At 40.6% G+C, this 16,579-nt stretch overlaps 3 protein-coding genes across 9 annotated transcripts; all 3 read right to left on the bottom strand.

The window, feature by feature from the left end:
• Nucleotides 1-284: 284 nt before the first annotated feature.
• Nucleotides 285-11,780, bottom strand: LOC108146338 (G-protein coupled receptor Mth2). 6 transcript variants are annotated; one of them, XM_017272309.2, is made up of 7 exons: nt 11,675-11,780; nt 9,632-9,804; nt 3,845-4,608; nt 2,872-3,487; nt 2,603-2,797; nt 2,264-2,454; nt 1,115-1,171 (listed from the first exon to the last, which is right to left on the bottom strand). In XM_017272309.2, the coding sequence occupies exons 3-6, from the start codon at nt 4,596-4,598 to the stop codon at nt 2,283-2,285; spliced, it is 1,737 nt and encodes a 578-aa protein (XP_017127798.1). In that variant the 5' UTR covers nt 4,599-4,608; nt 9,632-9,804; nt 11,675-11,780; the 3' UTR covers nt 1,115-1,171; nt 2,264-2,282. The 6 variants fall into 6 exon arrangements, with proteins under 6 accessions (XP_017127794.1, XP_017127795.1, XP_017127793.1 ...); XM_017272306.2 differs by lacking the exons at nt 2,264-2,454; nt 9,632-9,804; nt 11,675-11,780 and adding exons at nt 1,462-1,639; nt 6,673-7,232 and having other exon boundaries at nt 1,081-1,171; XM_017272304.2 differs by lacking the exons at nt 9,632-9,804; nt 11,675-11,780 and adding an exon at nt 6,673-7,233 and having other exon boundaries at nt 1,114-1,171.
• A 379-nt stretch (nt 11,781-12,159) lies between these two features.
• Nucleotides 12,160-14,426, bottom strand: LOC108145750 (G-protein coupled receptor Mth-like). 2 transcript variants are annotated; one of them, XM_017271314.2, is made up of 7 exons: nt 13,754-14,426; nt 13,539-13,692; nt 13,306-13,482; nt 13,008-13,247; nt 12,793-12,943; nt 12,542-12,736; nt 12,160-12,369 (listed from the first exon to the last, which is right to left on the bottom strand). In XM_017271314.2, the coding sequence occupies exons 1-7, from the start codon at nt 14,246-14,248 to the stop codon at nt 12,282-12,284; spliced, it is 1,500 nt and encodes a 499-aa protein (XP_017126803.1). In that variant the 5' UTR covers nt 14,249-14,426; the 3' UTR covers nt 12,160-12,281. The 2 variants fall into 2 exon arrangements, with proteins under 2 accessions (XP_017126803.1, XP_017126804.1); XM_017271315.2 differs by having other exon boundaries at nt 12,161-12,357; nt 13,754-14,425.
• A 137-nt stretch (nt 14,427-14,563) lies between these two features.
• On the bottom strand, nt 14,564-16,498 carry LOC108145597 (odorant receptor 85c-like). Its single transcript, XM_041708074.1, has 5 exons — nt 16,198-16,498; nt 15,941-16,139; nt 15,342-15,627; nt 15,090-15,291; nt 14,564-15,037 (listed from the first exon to the last, which is right to left on the bottom strand). Exons 1-5 carry the CDS (start codon nt 16,495-16,497, stop codon nt 14,819-14,821), a joined length of 1,206 nt encoding a protein of 401 aa, XP_041564008.1. The 5' UTR covers nt 16,498; the 3' UTR covers nt 14,564-14,818.
• Between the last annotated feature and the right edge of the window lie 81 nt (nt 16,499-16,579).

The raw sequence follows: 16,579 nt of genomic DNA on the forward strand, positions 1-16,579 counted from the left end.
TCTTTGCTTGATATTTTACGATCTTTTTTGATGAAAACTAGTATGGGAAACACCAATCTGAAACTTCGATATAATTTAACATTCTAGTGATCCATAAAAAGATTACTATACTCAAAATCGTACAGGTCGATTTGTCTAGAGAATGGTATGTGTATTAGCTAACACACTATACGATCAAGTTTAGCACAACGTCTGTGTCTTTGCTAAATTGTGACCTCTTTTTTTAAGTTAATAAATTCCTACCTTTGAGTGAGATTTTTCGATCGACTGAGGAAAACGAACCATTGCTTTCATTTTATCTTTGGCTTTATTAAGCTTGAAATACAATTTTAAAATATGTATTTTTTATTACACCAGTAAAGATAATGCAGATGCAGATATGGAGAATGGTACGTATATGCAAAGAGAGCAGCACAAATAACAAAAATACAAATCTCAATTTCAACAAGGCACATCTATATAATATATATGCTGGTGGTTTATCTTGGACTTAGGCTAGTGGAGAAGTATAAAATTTGATCTCTCTTAGCAGGTGTTCCGAGAACCGCTATAATTTCATAGGCATAAATACTAGGTATAGCGCTGCATAGCATTCTTATACAACTAATCAGGTTGGTCACATGACAAATAAAGACAGAGAGTGGGGAGAGGATGGCTCGTGGTAGTTTGATGGATTGGGATTTCCTCTTATAGTAGTGTCTTTCATAAAGTACTATCCGTATATGGCTGCTGCTGTAAAATCTGGAAGATATCCTCCAGATCAGGGTGGGGTTTGCATTCAATGATAAGGTAATATTGAGGCAATTCTGTTGACAGGAAAGATGCAAATGAATTGACTTAAGGAGGATCAACATGAATATTAGACTCATAGACTCAAAGAAGATAATGCTTAGACAACAGTTTGCCCCAATTAATTCTTCGTTGAAAGATTTACTTTTCCTGCTCTAGACACCTTCCAGTATAGACTATTCGATGCTCGGCCCAAGGCGACTGATGTTGCGTTGCTCAGCGAAAGATGGTGGTTCTCTGCGGATCCACACTGGAACTGATCACCAGCGGCTTCTCCACCGACGGCTTCTCGTGCAGCGACAGGTTGGCCACGCTGCTCGACGTAGTTTTGGTGGAGTACTGGCTCTGACGTTGGTTGCTGCCATCCCGCACACTCGAGCATCTGCGGTTATTATGACGTCCATTGCGTGGGCAGTGTGGAATAGACAATGACGGTAAATCTGATTAGAATGGGTTCGATTGAATGCTCGGTATTGGTTAGCAAAAAGCAAACACACAGAATGCAATCGATCAGATAGGATCAAAACAGATTACCTTCACCAAGACAGAAATGGTAAATAGTCACTATGATAACGTTTTAAGGGGTTAGTCAGGGTTGTCATTGGTATTTTTTAACTGAGGTTAATTACACTCTCCGTAGGAGAGATGGGAACTTCTACGCTTGAGGATTACCTGTGACCAGTTTAATTAGACGGCTGCCTTCGGCCTGAGACTCGGATCAGTGGCATTCGCACCGATCTTGTCGACAGCCTTTAGGTGCAGCTTTTTCGGCAGCACATTTGAGTCGGAAGTAATGGAAGTCGAGGTGGTGGACGAGTTCAAGCCATTCGAGCGTTTTTTCTCCAGCAGTCTTCAGTTGACAACGATCGGTGATCACAATGATGTTGGGACACATGCACATATGGACACACATTGTGGATACAAACATATGTTCTTGTTTAGATCAGGGCACTTAGTTATGTTATTACTGGTTTAGTAGCTATATATACGCGATGCGTAATGGACGGATTTTGGTTCTTGTGGCTTAGTAGTTCGTAGTGGGGTACAGCTCTAGGCGGCTGCAGGTTCGAGATTGTGTTGATGGTCAGTGTTGTTCTTAAAGTTAGTCTGCTGGCTGTTTCTGTTGGTGTTGAGCTTGCAGTTAAGCAAAAGTAAAAGCGGTCTGACAACGAGATAAGTACAACATAAAAGGCAAAATAAAATCAAGGGCTTTAAAACAGTCAGGATTGCTAGGTGCTAGAGTATCCTTAAATCTGTAGGTCGTTGGAAGTATATTTTGTGGGAAAAATACAAATTATGAGTGCACTTTCTTTAATCATAAACTTGTCTGTAGATATTTGTATGCAAACTTTTGCACACATTTTAGAAAAATATTTTCTCTATCTAGGTGCTTGGGATTTAAGAAACGCATTCGTAGATGCTTGAGCAGGTTAGTCTAAGGCCACAACAATCGAGCAGAAAGAGACTTGCTTACTGCAATCGACGGGAACAAATCAGACTTCATGTGAGTGAATACCGCTGGTAGAGCCATTGGCGAAGGCGTTGCGGATGACCACCAACTTGCGGATCTGGTTGGAGGCGTCCATAAAGCGCTGCCGCATGGTTATCGAGGTCGGACCCATCGTAACACTCTCAGTCTGCCGCAGACTACGCACCCGAATCGTTCTGAGAATGATCGGGGTTAAAGATTCGATGGTGGATACAGAGTGGTGGACACAACACACAGGAGGAACCTCTCAGGTCGCATGGATGGATCAAACCCCAAAGGGGCGGGACAATACAAAACTTTTAGTCAAAGTGGAGCAACACTCACCTGTTTGTGATCAAGCTCTTGACCTTCTTCTTCATCACGAACAGCATAAAGATGAGAAAACCCTGCATGGCATTGGCCAGATCCGAGATGTAGAAGATCTTGGACAAGTTATTGTTGCTTCCCACGAAAAAGGAGACAAGTTCCGACAACCAGGTGACGCCCATGATGAGGAAGAGGCGTAGGAAGAGGCCGAACCTAAGGTGAGACAGAACAGGACAAACCCTTATTAGGAGGAGTTGAATGAAGGGCATTGAAAACATCACACTCACTTGTCTTTTTCGGTTCGCAGGTTCTTAGTGCTATTCTCGCTTGCAATTATCCTCGCCATCTCCCGCTGCACGCCGTGGATCTTGATCGCCGTCATTATGAACATGATTGTATTGGTCACTACTATCGCCAGAATGGGGCCGTAGAAATAGATCATGGCCGACCAGTTGTTCATGTCCAACCAGCAGTAGGTGCCATCTCCGATTCCCGGTTTTAGATATGAGGGCCAACTGGTGAATTCCTGTGCGAAAAACGTGAAGGCCAGAAAAACGACGGCCAAACCCCAAGAGTACAGCGAATAGAACAGGAACCGCTTCTTCTCCTGGAACCTGTTGATGCCTCTCGTTCCTCGGAAGTTGTGCCACAGGTCAAAACTGATAACGTTCAGCCACAGGTAGGCTGACATGAAAAAGAAATAGGCCGTATATCCGAACAGCTTGCATTTCACGCCCAGGGCATCAAAGTTCGTGTAGAGTTGTACGTAACACAGCGCGGTATAGCCTACGGATAGACCCACCAAATAGCAGACCAAACTCTTGCCGTGCTGATTCCGAAGCTCGGGGATCAACAGGTAAACGGCTATGGTCAGCAACATGAAGGGAATCGAGAAGAGCATCGCTAGTGAGGAGAGATGAAAGTCGAATTACTGTAAGCTATTACAAACAAACTAAAACTTAAAAAAGGTGTAGTAAACGAAGCATCAGCAGCAAGCGAGCTAGTGTAAATGTAAATTATTTCATTGCAGATGATGCATGGTTATAACTAGCCTTGTGGGACAAGATTCAAGTCGGATTATAGAAAAGCTTTTCGTAAAAGCTGTCTGGTAATCGAAGCATTCTGGAAATCACACAATTCCAATCAACTAAGAATAAGGAGGTTTTTGTGGCACCGAGCATGCAGCTTATGCATCGTTTACAGCCAGTATACCAACAGTCTTTTCTGCATGAGGCATTGGACTAATGAGATTGCACTTACCATAGGCATTGATGATCTTCACTGTGCTGTGCTCGTCGGCCATGTCACAGTTGGCCGGATTCAGGCTGTAGTAAGTGTCCGTATCGTTCACAAAGGTCGGCACAAGGCAGAATTCGTTCTTTCTGATGTGCACTTTATCGTCCACGCGAAGCATGGAGCCGTTCGCAAAAATGCGATATTCATCGAAGTTGTACAATTCTGGCTGCAGTGAAAACATCCGGGGGCAGGGGCGGAAGCTTTGGATCGCAAACTGCTTGAAGATGTTTACCGGTTCTATCGTTTCATTCGCGAATGTCACATTGAGCATGGGTGGATCTGGCCAGGTGCGATTGTCCGCGTGGTCCACCATGCATTCACCTTTGATAGAGTTGTAGACCTGTCGCCACGGGCAGCAGATGTTGAGGCAGGCCTTCAACTTGCAGACGCAACCACGGACGTGCATCGGGACCTCTATGCGTTCCGTTAGTGACCTGTGTATGTAGTCATATGTGCCGACCAGGTTTCTTGGAATAATCGTGCCATAAAAGTCGTAGCTTCCGTTGGGAAAGACCCTGTGCCCTGTAAGGTTGACAGTATCGTAGAAGTTGCAGGGAACATTCGGGTCATCTATGGTGTGGTAGTGGTCCTTCTCGGCCATGACGTAAGCCCCGAATGGAATTCCCGGAATCAGACGAAATACTACTAAGCACAGGATACCCAGCAGAGTAACTCCACAGTAAAGGGATCCACCTCGTTGCTGGATTTTCTTCGGCATGATGGAGGTTCTGTAGACAGATCAGTATATCAGTGTGATTAATTGGCTTAACAGTATTTAAGTAAGGTTAAAATAAAGGTTATTAAATAACTAAATATTATTAAACCAACTTTAAGTTGTTATTCTTCGAGCTTTAAAATATACTTGGATTTCCAACCTCTAAATCTAACTCTATATTAAACTTGATAAATATTTAAAGATTTGCGAAACAAAAAATAAGCTTGCAATGAAAATCATTAAATTAACATTATCGACCCTTCCGTACTAAAATTAAAACATTTTTCTAGTTAACTAATCACTACGAGACTGTGTTCTGAAATGAATAATGAAATAGCTTTTATTTCACAAAATGCATTATCTTAATAAGTCATACATTTTTATTATTCAGTTGGGAATGCTTAGATATAGAGCTACAAAAACTTATGCCAAAATGCAGGAACCAAATTAGTTACCGATTAGTTAGTCGTAAAATATTTAGCTAACCGAAAGCGAGGCCACTAATTTGGAAAATTGAGCTAGATAAATTAGTGAATCATCCACGCAGACTAAAGGACAACAGGTTGTCGGAAGGACTCAATTAAGCAGGAGCGGGAGTAGCGTCGCAAACAATTAGCAGGCAAACGATTCCCGTGGGGAAGACTAGCGACTATCCAAGGTCTCCATGGGGCATCAATCATGGGGTCAGCCACGCAGGGAGTGCAGACGGAACAAACATTTATGGATTCGTGTTAAATTGATAGTAACTGCCGTCGTTTGTCAATAGCGGTGACATCGAACCTGGCACCACCTCTTCCTTCGCCCCAGACTCTGCTCCAATCCAGCTTTACCCACTTTTCAAGCTCCGCTAACGAGTCCGTCCTCCATAAATTCATTACCAGTGTCAAAAGCTATACCACTCGCTATCTTATCTTGCATCATTAGCATTATGTGGGGACCTAATTCATTGATCCGCGAGAAGGGTAAAGGGTAACCTGTGGTATTATTGGCAGGCGCGTGGGCCGCAAAATTAGCATGAATTTATGGGAGACGATTGGGGGTGGCGGAGGAAGAGCAAACACATTAAACTCCATATAGTTGGCTAATGGGGAAAATGGATACTGGCGGCGGGAGTGAGAGCACTTATCTGGCGATAGAAAATTAGCATAATTAATCGCTGAGCACATGCACTTGGTAAATTTCATCACTGACCACATTCGATCGTTTATGCCTCCGCACAAAAGTGCGGATGTTTGAAAAATAATCAAAACATGCGGAACATTAAAATCATGAAAACAATTGGCCATTAAATTGAATTATGGCCAGCGAGATTTTCCAATATGTGGATGTGGATTCTTGAAAATTCCCCGCCTACCCCGAGTGTGCCAAAATAATTTGCGATCGTTTTGATAAAAGCAATATTTCTTCTATATCTCTTTTTGGCGTTCTACAGCTTTTTGTGTATTTATATTTTGATTGACCAAACAATTATTCAGGCTGAATTGTTTTATTCGATTTCCAAACGATTCCCAGTTCTAGTGAAGTCGTAATGAACGGAACGATTAAATATTCCGATCGGGGCTTACATTGATCGCTTGATAGATGACGTTACCGTAATGATGGAAAAGTGGTTCTAGGAATCTAGAATGAAAATGGGTGCAATAGACTGTGACTTGGTAAGGATTTTAGTAAGAAATATCAACGTTCAGGAATGCAAAGATAGAACCCACCTTAATAGGCAAATAAATAATGTTAAACTGCGTTTTCTGAAGTAAATATGCCGGGTAAACGCGATAAACCAACTGTGTTCTACTCCTTCTTCGATGAGTACAAGTTTGAATCGGAATCCCAAGAGGGAAACTTTTGATATGTTCTCGCAGCCGACTCGTATAAAATGTCTTATTTGTGGTCGGTAACCGTAACCGATAAGATAAAAGTCAATTGGCCAACGCCGCCTGCTAATGTCTGACAAAGGAATATGACTTTCTTGTTTATTTATATATGTAGAATGTTCTGCGAGTGGCAACTTATCGAATCCCCAGTTCCAGTGAAATATGTGAGCCATTTGAGGGCTTTGATGGCTTGATGGCTTACTTACAGATGCTCGACTATGCGACTCCTCAGGTTTTTCGTATTGGACTCGGTTATTATCTGGTTGATTATGACAGTTTGGGAATTGTCCATGGTCAGGATGTGGGTGAGAAATGGGCGGCCTGAGTCATTCAGTGGCACTAAGCCCTTATAATGCCATTAAAATCCCATTACACTTTCCGAATCCCAGGGCGTAGAAGATTTATCGACACGGGTGTCACAAAGCGTATGCGTAATTTTAAACAAACAACGACACCATCCACATATTAATATTGAAAATGACCGAACAAAACAAACACTATCTGGCCAATACTCATGTATAGTATGTGCGTTTTAAATTACACGGAAACGAATTTCAATTCATGAGACCTCAACTCACATAAATAATAATTTGTATATTATCTTTATCCGCGTTCAATGTTTCTCTTGGGTTTTTTCGCTTATGTTCTTAACCACTTTTAGTGCTTATCACGTATGCCACAAAAACACTGGAAGAGCTTCTTATATATATGCCCAATATCTTGGCAAGGCCCGCGCGGTTTTCAGTTCGTATCAGAAGTGGAACTAATCGCCAAAGACAGGAGATACTACCCTGCGAAGACCCCATGATTGCAAGTCACCACACCGAATTTGAACTGTGGTGAGCTGCGGTGGGTTTTCGGGTAGATAAGTGCGATTACAGGGTCCAATTTTTTTTTATTTCCCCGCCAAACAAACACTGGGCAAAACAATTTTTAATGGCCAACCCATTGACGGGTTTGCTGGTGGGGCTCTTCTTCGCTGTGTATTTCGTGAGAAAATTCCAACTCGAGTATTTTTAGACCCCCGATGCTGTCTGTGGATTGTAAACAAAGGCGGGCGGTTCTATCAATTGATTGCTATTAGAGTGGACGGGTGGCAAGTTCGCCAAATATTATTCCTCTGACACCCAACTTTTCCACTTTTTCACCTTTCCGGGGGCAGGACGGCAGTCAACAGATCCCATTCGGGAACTCGAGAACCGCGAAGATAAATGTCCGTCAACATGAATGTCTGTTAGCGCTTATTAGCTTTAGTGAAACCAAAAAATGTGAATACCCCGTGGATTATGAATTCCAAATTGGTTTTTCTTTCTTAACTATTTATAAGGTTTGTTTTGCCTGATGTGTTTCAATTTAGAGTTTAAACCCCCAATCAAAGAAAAAAGTGCGTAAGAAAATCGGTGGAAGTTTTCAAAACGAATTACCTAATTAATTAATCCGATAATAGTTGTTCCATGAGAAACGTGCCACCCATTTAATATATTTCGTGTACGCCATTTATTATATAGTTCTAGGGAAAAATTTATAACTTAACATTCGTTCGCTTGAATCTTATTAGATTACACAAATATTACTTTATCTTTAAAAAATAACACATTTTGTATTTTTATATTTTGAATAACGGCATTTGTAAACACTTTTTTAAATTACAAATTTTTCTAATGATATTTTTTTTTTTAATTACAGTTAAGGGTTAGTTGTATTTGGTGACTCTAAAAAAAATATGTTTTTATTTTACAATTTTAAGAAATGGGTGGCACTTTTCACATGAAATTACTCATGAATAGTTTCGGTGCTCCTAACTAAATCTTTTGCGGAACGAAAAATGTATTTTGTGTTGTTAGAATTCCTTACGCAACATAAACAAAATTTGATGACTCGTGGAGTTTTAAGATGTAGGAAACATGATTAAGAAAACTTTTCCAACGTTTGCAACCCCTGGTGGTTAATGTGATATATTGCGTTAGTAATGGTCTCTCGTGCAGTCGAGATAGACTATTTATTCTCAATTATACAGGAGATAGGAGAGCTAGCTGTAAAAACACACCGCAAACTGGCTAACTAGAAAAACATTTTACTAATTAATTGGTATATGCATTTGGCTTATCACGGAAACAAATGCACAGCGGGAGAACCCAACTCCCCAAACAGCGAACCTCTCATGTGGGTGAATGAAATTGTAAAGTCGGCCCCACTTGCAAACTAAAGTAGTGGCAGGCCAAACATGTAATATTTATATAGATAATAATAAAGGGCACTACGCTGGAGATGTTTTTTATATATTTATCTCCAACTCAGGAGGTAAGAAAATTGTAGCGAAATAAACAGACCTCAAAGCAAACAATAAACAATATTCCCAAGATGTTTCAACAACAATTCCCAGCCAAATGTGCGAAAGTGTAAACAACATTTAACAAATTCGAATTCCGAATCGAAAGAAACAGTTCAGATCCGATGGGATTGGATCGGATGGCCAAGGTGCGGCCTTTAGGGGGCTGGCCAGCCATTTCCCTATTATAACCAATTTTCTCAGTGACTCAATAAAATTGCATCGAGTGAGAACAGTTGGATAAACACTACCCAGGCGTCAGGCAGTATTTGTCATGAAACTAGCAGTTTTCAGCTCTGATTCTACAATCTGGGAATTTGTAAAGAGTAAGCTCAAGCAATTACTTATTTATGGGCCATCGATTAATATTGCACACTTTTTCTACAAGTGCGCGGCCTATCAACTGAGTCAGATGCATTTGTCAAGTAAAGCTTTTGTTAGTTGTATAAGCTTCTTAACTAATTTGAATAAGAATATGTAATACGTAAAATTAAAATAATATCTAGGAAAGTCCGATACGTAAACATACTTCAACAAATAAAATGCTGTATTATGTAAACACATTAGCCATAAAACCCCCTCATAATTAATTTAAAAATGGAAACTCATTAACTTATAAAAATAAATGTCGTTCAGAAGCCATTGCTTTTTTTTTGCTGATTCTTTCGTTGGAAATTCTATGAAAGAGAAAATTCTGAACGCGGAAATTCTTTGGTATTCGGAAACATTTAAATTATATACGTAGAATGAAAATGAGCTCAAGGAATAGATACTACTTAATTTATGGCAAGCGAGAGATATATTAATTATAATATTGTTAATGGCATGCAACTTACCCGGCTCAGGTGATGAATGTGATGAATAATGTGGACAACTTGAAGTTGTTTGCTGCTGATCAACAGAGTTCTTCCTGTTGTTGGTTCAGTTCGCTCACATTCCAGTTATAGATCAATGGGGAACTTCGTTGGCACTTGCATTTCACGTTCGGCAGTGTCGATAGCTGAAAACACTGACCAGGTATGGATGGGTAAACAAAAACACAGTCAAACCTCTGTGAGAGTCTCTTGGGGTTTATGGGTTTTTTGTCGCCTTGCAAAACGCTTTAACGAAACATGGTTTCGGTTTTAAATTCGACTTGCGTTACGAGTTGGTAGTGATATTTTATCAGGTTTGACAAATTGGCAAATTCGGTCTGGGAAGAGATTGCGGCTCAAGGTGGGTAACCACATAAACGCTTCTCAAGAAATCAACAGATCCTCATATCCATAATGTTCATAACGCAGTTCTCTCTAAATATTTTTCACTCACTGCCCGGCGCAGAAACTTCAGGTACTGGGGAATTCCCCGGGGAGTGGGTGTAAATATGCGAACACACACACACGGCAACCGGTTACGGTGGAGCGGGCTTTAGACACCGGCAAAATCACACGCTAGCTTACGAGTTAATTAACATTGACATTCGTAATTCCGATCTAAAGATAGGTGCCCCTGTTTTGCCGGGTTTTTCAATGGAGTTTTCGTTTCGACCGAGCAGAGAGCACCCACCACGTTCACTGAAGTCTTGGCGCGAACTGAGGAGCTGTGTGTGAAACACTGAAGGAATTAGCAGACGTATAGCAGAGCAATGTTATTGGTCTGTAAGTCGACTTCACTAATTGAAAGGCAATCAAAACAAAGCGTCGGACAATACGAAATTTGATCGAGTGCCAACAGTGGCTCGATTGTGTCTGCGGGCAAGCAAAACAATTATGTCGGACAATGAATGGACTTCTTGAGTGAAGCGGGGGCCCCAGGGAAATACGAACACTGGTGGTGATGACTCAAATTGTTTAACATGCTCGATTTGGGAACTAATTAGCTGGGCGCCAGGCCAGCTTTTTGAGTCAAAGAAATTCTCTCGCAGTATAACAGTCCAGCAGAAATTTTCCTTTGTTTTGATCTCATCTTCGTTTGCATAATCGAGAGTTTGGGAAGAACAGACTGAATTCTTTGTACAGTGATAACCATTGATTGTTAAATCACTTTCTGCTGAGAACCTATTGTTGACAACGTTAAGCTTGGACAGAAAAAAAGCTTAAGCATTGGTAATAAAAGAAATCTTTCTTATCGTTCTGAATCGCCAAAGGCTGGGTTATATAAAGAAATGCAACGACAGATTTAAGCCATGTAAAGGAAGCCAAGTCCCACGTCCCAAAAGTTGGAAATAAAGCATTAGCACGTATAGCCGAATCACCCAAAACGGTACGGATATGTTTATTTTAACTTAAACACTGCACGACGTGTTCGGAATCAGCTGTGTAGACCATAGCTGTATAGCTTAAAGCGGTGGCCAAGACCATCCATGGATCGAAATGAGCAATAGAATCGGGCATTAAACACTTCAATAACAGATAATAGTCAGTTAAAACTCCCATTAGGAACGTGCCAATTGATTTTGGGAGAGGCAAGGAAGAGGCACTTCTGTGGTATTCCCGAAAATTGCTTGCCGTCATTTGGCGAACTTGAGAAAAAGACAAAAACTGGTTTTGGCATTGAATCGGTCGCAGCGACACATGTACATAAACATGGGTTCAGACAAAAATAAAAGATCAGTACAAAACAATTGGCAATACATGAAGAGACAACGCGACTGTTTGTTGTGGGCCGAGCGAGACATTAAAGTCGCATTATAAGCATCAGGCAAGGCTCCTCTGGTTTCGCAACTCGCCAAAGGGGCGGATACCCAAGCACAGAGGCCTTGAACGGGGAACATTCCACAGAGCGATCTCTAATCGCCTCAGGATTTCTTAATTGGCAAACACACACATTATTTTTATCACACAGATTCCTATCACTTTGGTAAATTTGTTTTGTTAATTGCTCTTAAGAGATGTGCTTACAGGACCGCAATTAACTTTAAGATAAGCGCGACTAGCAGAGTTTAATTAAGATATATCCCGCTTATCGTAGCCGAGTGACCCGCAAGTGAACTTCTTCATCGGCCGAATTCGCTGCTACTGAGGCCGATGCTTCAGTTCTGTTGGCTCGCTTCCTCGCAGTGCCAATATTCGAAATCAAAAGCTGCGGCGAAAAGCTGTCGCAGTTTAACGAAAAGCTTTTAGCACCAGCGGATGATACCACCAATTGGTGAAGTACGGTGAAAGATCACGAACAGCTCCGAATTAGTACTGGAATTCCCAAGAGATTTTGATCGCGTAAAGTTCTCACTTTATAGTAAATTTAAGGCTCAACTTTTCGAGTCCCACGTCATTTAAGTACACAATTAAAGCTTGTATTTTCTATTTATATAATTAGGTACTTGCAAAATACATTCAAACGCAGTTTCATTAAACATATATGTAAATATAGTTTAACAGTAGTATCCATTGGTATGACCTTTTTTTCTTCAATAAATTTGAATAGTGTCGTGGTAAATAAGTTATTTTTGTTATTATAAAAAACAGAATAATATTTGGAGTCAATATTTTTTTTTTAATTTAATATCACTTAATTACTTATGGGCCCTTTGTGCTGGATGAAAGAAATGCCAGTTGACAACCGACTTACTTTTGAAGAACGGAATCTAAAAAAAAAACTGTAGGTAAATAGTCTTACAGAAAAGTGAAAATACAAGTGATAACGAAAGATGCAACATTAAATAATGAAAGGAGTTGTGGATGTCGTTACCAATTGAACAAAATTAAAACGTTTTCTTTGGATTAAAGAGTTAATTTGGGACATTTGAGCAGTAGTTTCAGATTACTTACCGTTCCTTCAAAAGACTTAGTGTGCTCCTCTTAAGAACAAAAAGTACAAAAATGAGGATACCCTGAGACCAATTAAAAAGGGTGACCACTACAAAAACATTTTCCAAAAATCTAGAATCTTTCAGTAAGAAGATTAATACTTCCAGGCTCCACGACAGACCCATGACGACGAAAAGCCGCAAAAAGAAGGTGAAACTGTGATTTCAATATGAAAGTCATTTGAAATATGTAGTTCTTATCATTTGAGTTACCTCTGTGTTCCCTCCTCTTGCTGTGAGAGGTTGTTAATGACCCGCTTTACTTTTAAAATGTGAATTACCGTCAGGATAAACATGGTAATGTTAAACATAAACAGCACCTGCATCGGTCCAAAAAGGTAAATCCATGCCGACATATCATTATCTATGGGTGAATAGGAAAATGCCATGAGCGCGCAGGAAAGAATTTGCAAGTGGAACAAACCTACTAATAAAACAGTGAATGCTCACAAGAGGACTCCAATCCTTGTTCTCCACGACCCTATCGGCTATAAAGGTTACTCCGGTCAACACCGCCGCCATTCCCCAGGCGAAAGTATTGTAGGCCAAGAACTGACGCTTTGGCAGGTTGACGGAATGTGAGCATTTGGTTAACGTTTTCCAGATGTGACGGCTGATTACAGAAAGCCAAAGGAAGGCAGACATGAAGAAAAAGTAGGTCAAGAAACCTAAAACATTTTACAAAAAAATTTTCAATATGTCGCACACTTAAATCAATCAACTAACCTGGTGTTTGGCAAAAGTCAAACCATAAATCCAACCAACTGAGAAATAAGAGAAGGTATGCCATAAAAAGAGCGACCATGTAGCAAATAAAGCACTTCCCTTTAAGGTTTCGAAGCTTTTTATTAACAAGGTACACACTGATCGTGAAAACCAAGCATATCAGTGATAAAAGCAACACTGTAAGAAGACAGATAGATCAGAGACTATTTTAGCTGATTTTGTCATTAACTTACCCAAGGCCTTCCACTCTGTCGGAGGCTCTACATAGCAGTTGATGGGCACAATTCGAGAGTATGTTTTATTTCCGTCTGCGAAGGTATGATGCTGGAGACAGTATTCCCCCTTGTTCAAGTACACGTCGTCATAGTTGCGTAGAAAGGTTCCATTCTAAAAATAGGAAAATCGATAAAAACTTACCACGCTTTGCATTTTTATTGAGAAAGTAAACCTCAAACAAATTGTACTCATCCATTTCATTTCGGTTATCTAGTAGGTAAAAACGATTACAGGAAAATGGCAAATCCCACTGCACGATTAGGTCCTTTTGATAATGTCTTATGACTACCGATCCGTTGCGAAGCGTTATGTTTACAAATGGATCAACCCCGTCCAACTTGTCCTTCTCTTCATCGTGGCATTTGCCACGATCCATTTTTTGGTTTTCAGGACAGCAGAATCTAACACAGGGCTTCAGTTTGCACACACATCCTCTTAAGTGGCTCTCCGTCTCTTTCTTCGAGCCGTCTGGCATAATTTTGAAGTTATATTTACCCGTTAAATGCACGGGAACCAGTAAGCCTTCGTATAGGTAAGACCCATTCGATAGCTTTTGACTTGCCGATATATCTACAGTGTCGTCAAAGACACAACCGAGGATTTCAGAGTTTGTTTTTTTCACCATCAGTAAAAGAACTGTGGTAAACGATTCCAGAAGCAAACGCATTTAAAATGTTTCTACAACGATTGATTTCAACAAGGCAAATAATTTCTATTGTGCGGTGAAACGTACTTCTAAACCAAACCAAACACCTCAACTAAAGTTTTGAGAAAATAATAGGCAACTTGAGGTTCAACCTTTCGAATATAAATGCACTGAAATATTAATTTCCTAAAAGAGATACCTCCACCGCAGGCTCCAATTTCAACTGTTCCTAATTCAATTAAAGATGGAAGCACCAAGCGACATTATTCCTCAGTATACTTACTGTACAAAATTGAGTAACATGATCTGTCATAACAAAATGGGTAACAGATTCAATAAGTATTTAGTAAAAGCACTATTGGCTTTGTAAATATATTTTTTTCACTGTGCGAGTCATAAAACTGAGACCAACAAAATAATGACAGCTTGTGAAATAATACTAGGTTACACGCCAAAAACAATCAACAAAATCAACTAAAAATATGTAAGCACATTTTATGACAGCCAATTATCATTGTGCGGTTAAACGGATTGTCTACTTCTGAGTAAGGGAACCCTTGACCTAGTAATGGGTTTATTTAGAGCCTCAGTTTATTGTGTCCTGCCGTACATCTGCCGCAGAACTGCCACAATGGAGTAGGACTTTCCCAGAATGTAAGCGAAGCTCGTTAGGGTGAGACCCATGAATCCGCCTGCCGTAAACAGGAATGGTCGGCTTGCATTTACCATAAATATGAGAAGGCATCTCCTGAACCGAACGTCGAACTGGAGCCAGTTGCAGCCGAATCCGGAGATGGAAAGCGTCTTGCTCTGAGGTATAAAAATTTGTATTTTCGAATAAGAAAAATAAAGTAGAACTCACCTGCTCGAAAACCTCGTTGCCAAACCAACAGTAGAGGAATATCTGACACAGTAATCCCACAAGCAGGAAGTACATGAGCACCGTGCTGTTGGATCCGTCACCCAATAGCATCTGGAATACCGTCATGGCAACCACAAGCAGGGATGATGCGAACTGAAACATGACTGGCATCATGTACACTCGCTCCATTCGCTGACGCAACCTTCAGGATAGTTAGGATCGGAACTCATAACGTTAGGCAAACTAACTCACTCAATCAGGCTGCAGTGATATTTGACAATGGATTCCATCCAGTGGTGCGGATCAACCTCTACCCGCTTTTTCGGGCCAAGTTCCAGGGCCTCGAAGGCCAGATTAAGAATCTTGAGGTGCAGGCAGATGTGGTTCATTAAAAGCACATTCAAATTGTCGATGGTGGTGACACCGCAGCAGACAAACCACAGACAGAGACCCATGTATACATGTTGTACCACAGGAGGCATCCAGGATGGCATATAAACGCGAAACGGGAATCGCTTACCCGCCATTTCGTCTGGCGCTGTTCGAAAGAAAATAATTAAGTATTTCGGGATACTTTTGTGTTTCAAACAAATACCCATATTTAAAAATGTTTACATATAAATTTATAGTACCAAATAAATGGAAGACAAGGGATTTGATCCAGAGATGAGAATAATTACTCATATTCGGGTTGACTTTTCAATAAGCGCAAAGTGATGGATTCTTATTTTAAAAAATGTGTTTAAAAAAATATAACTTCAAAATATGTATGTATAAAAATGAATATATTTCTAAAACCCAAAAAAAAAATCAAGAAACAAAAATAAGAAAAAAAAAAAATAATTACTCACCACTTAGCACCATGACTAAGGCCATTGTCGATGAGAACACGGTTAGACAGAAGTACGTAAGACAGGCCAGCTTGCTCTCCGCCTCCACTTGGTGAAAGGTCTTCTTCTGCTGAGAGGATAGCACGCAAGATCTGGTGAGAAACCTAAACTTCAAAATGATCTGCTTTATCTCCCCGTAGTGGTAAAAAGTGTTGAACACCTAAATTTCAAACCAAAATAGATCAAGGAATGTTAGTCATTTCGTTATCGACCTTGACCTTAAACCAGTAACCCAAGTGGGTCAGTGTCTCCACCACGTTTTGGGTCATCACGTCTACGTCATTCCAATTGAGGACCAGGTCATATATTTCGAGCCACACATAGCAAAAGAGGCACGGCAAGACAACGTAGCTGGTGACGAGGATGCGGATTCTCTGGAATTTCGACTCGGTCTTGATATCCAAAAGCGGCAGGCCAGTTAACTGGGCTAGCCACACGTCTAACTCTATGGACCCAATAGTACCACTGTCCTCATGCGATTCCCAAATCCGTTGGGTCAGTTCCCGTAGCCTACCCATTTTGCAATTCGATTGAGGTTCCTTTGATGTAAGTGCTTTTATAGTTGTGCCGAGCTCGCATTTCGTGAAAAGGGGCGGTACT

Source organism: Drosophila elegans, unplaced genomic scaffold, assembly GCF_018152505.1.
Source record: "Drosophila elegans isolate 14027-0461.03 unplaced genomic scaffold, ASM1815250v1 contig_208, whole genome shotgun sequence".
NCBI lineage: Eukaryota > Metazoa > Arthropoda > Insecta > Diptera > Drosophilidae > Drosophila > Drosophila elegans.

Coding starts and splice junctions, on each gene's coding strand:
- LOC108146338 (XM_017272304.2), bottom strand. CDS start 6,758: ATGGACAATTCCCAAACTGTCATAATCAACCAGATAATAACCGAGTCC. Junction 4,609..6,672: donor AGTCGCATAGTCGAGCATCT/GTAAGTAAGCCA, acceptor ATCTGTCTACAG/AACCTCCATCATGCCGAAGA. Junction 2,798..2,871: donor CTGCGAACCGAAAAAGACAA/GTGAGTGTGATG, acceptor GTCTCACCTTAG/GTTCGGCCTCTTCCTACGCC.
- LOC108145750 (XM_017271314.2), bottom strand. CDS start 14,248: ATGCGTTTGCTTCTGGAATCGTTTACCACAGTTCTTTTACTGATGGTG. Junction 13,248..13,305: donor TGACTTTTGCCAAACACCAG/GTTAGTTGATTG, acceptor AAAATGTTTTAG/GTTTCTTGACCTACTTTTTC. Junction 12,944..13,007: donor GAGCATTCACTGTTTTATTA/GTAGGTTTGTTC, acceptor ATTCACCCATAG/ATAATGATATGTCGGCATGG.
- LOC108145597 (XM_041708074.1), bottom strand. CDS start 16,497: ATGGGTAGGCTACGGGAACTGACCCAACGGATTTGGGAATCGCATGAG. Junction 15,292..15,341: donor TATCACTGCAGCCTGATTGA/GTGAGTTAGTTT, acceptor ACTATCCTGAAG/GTTGCGTCAGCGAATGGAGC. Junction 15,038..15,089: donor GCAACGAGGTTTTCGAGCAG/GTGAGTTCTACT, acceptor TTTATACCTCAG/AGCAAGACGCTTTCCATCTC.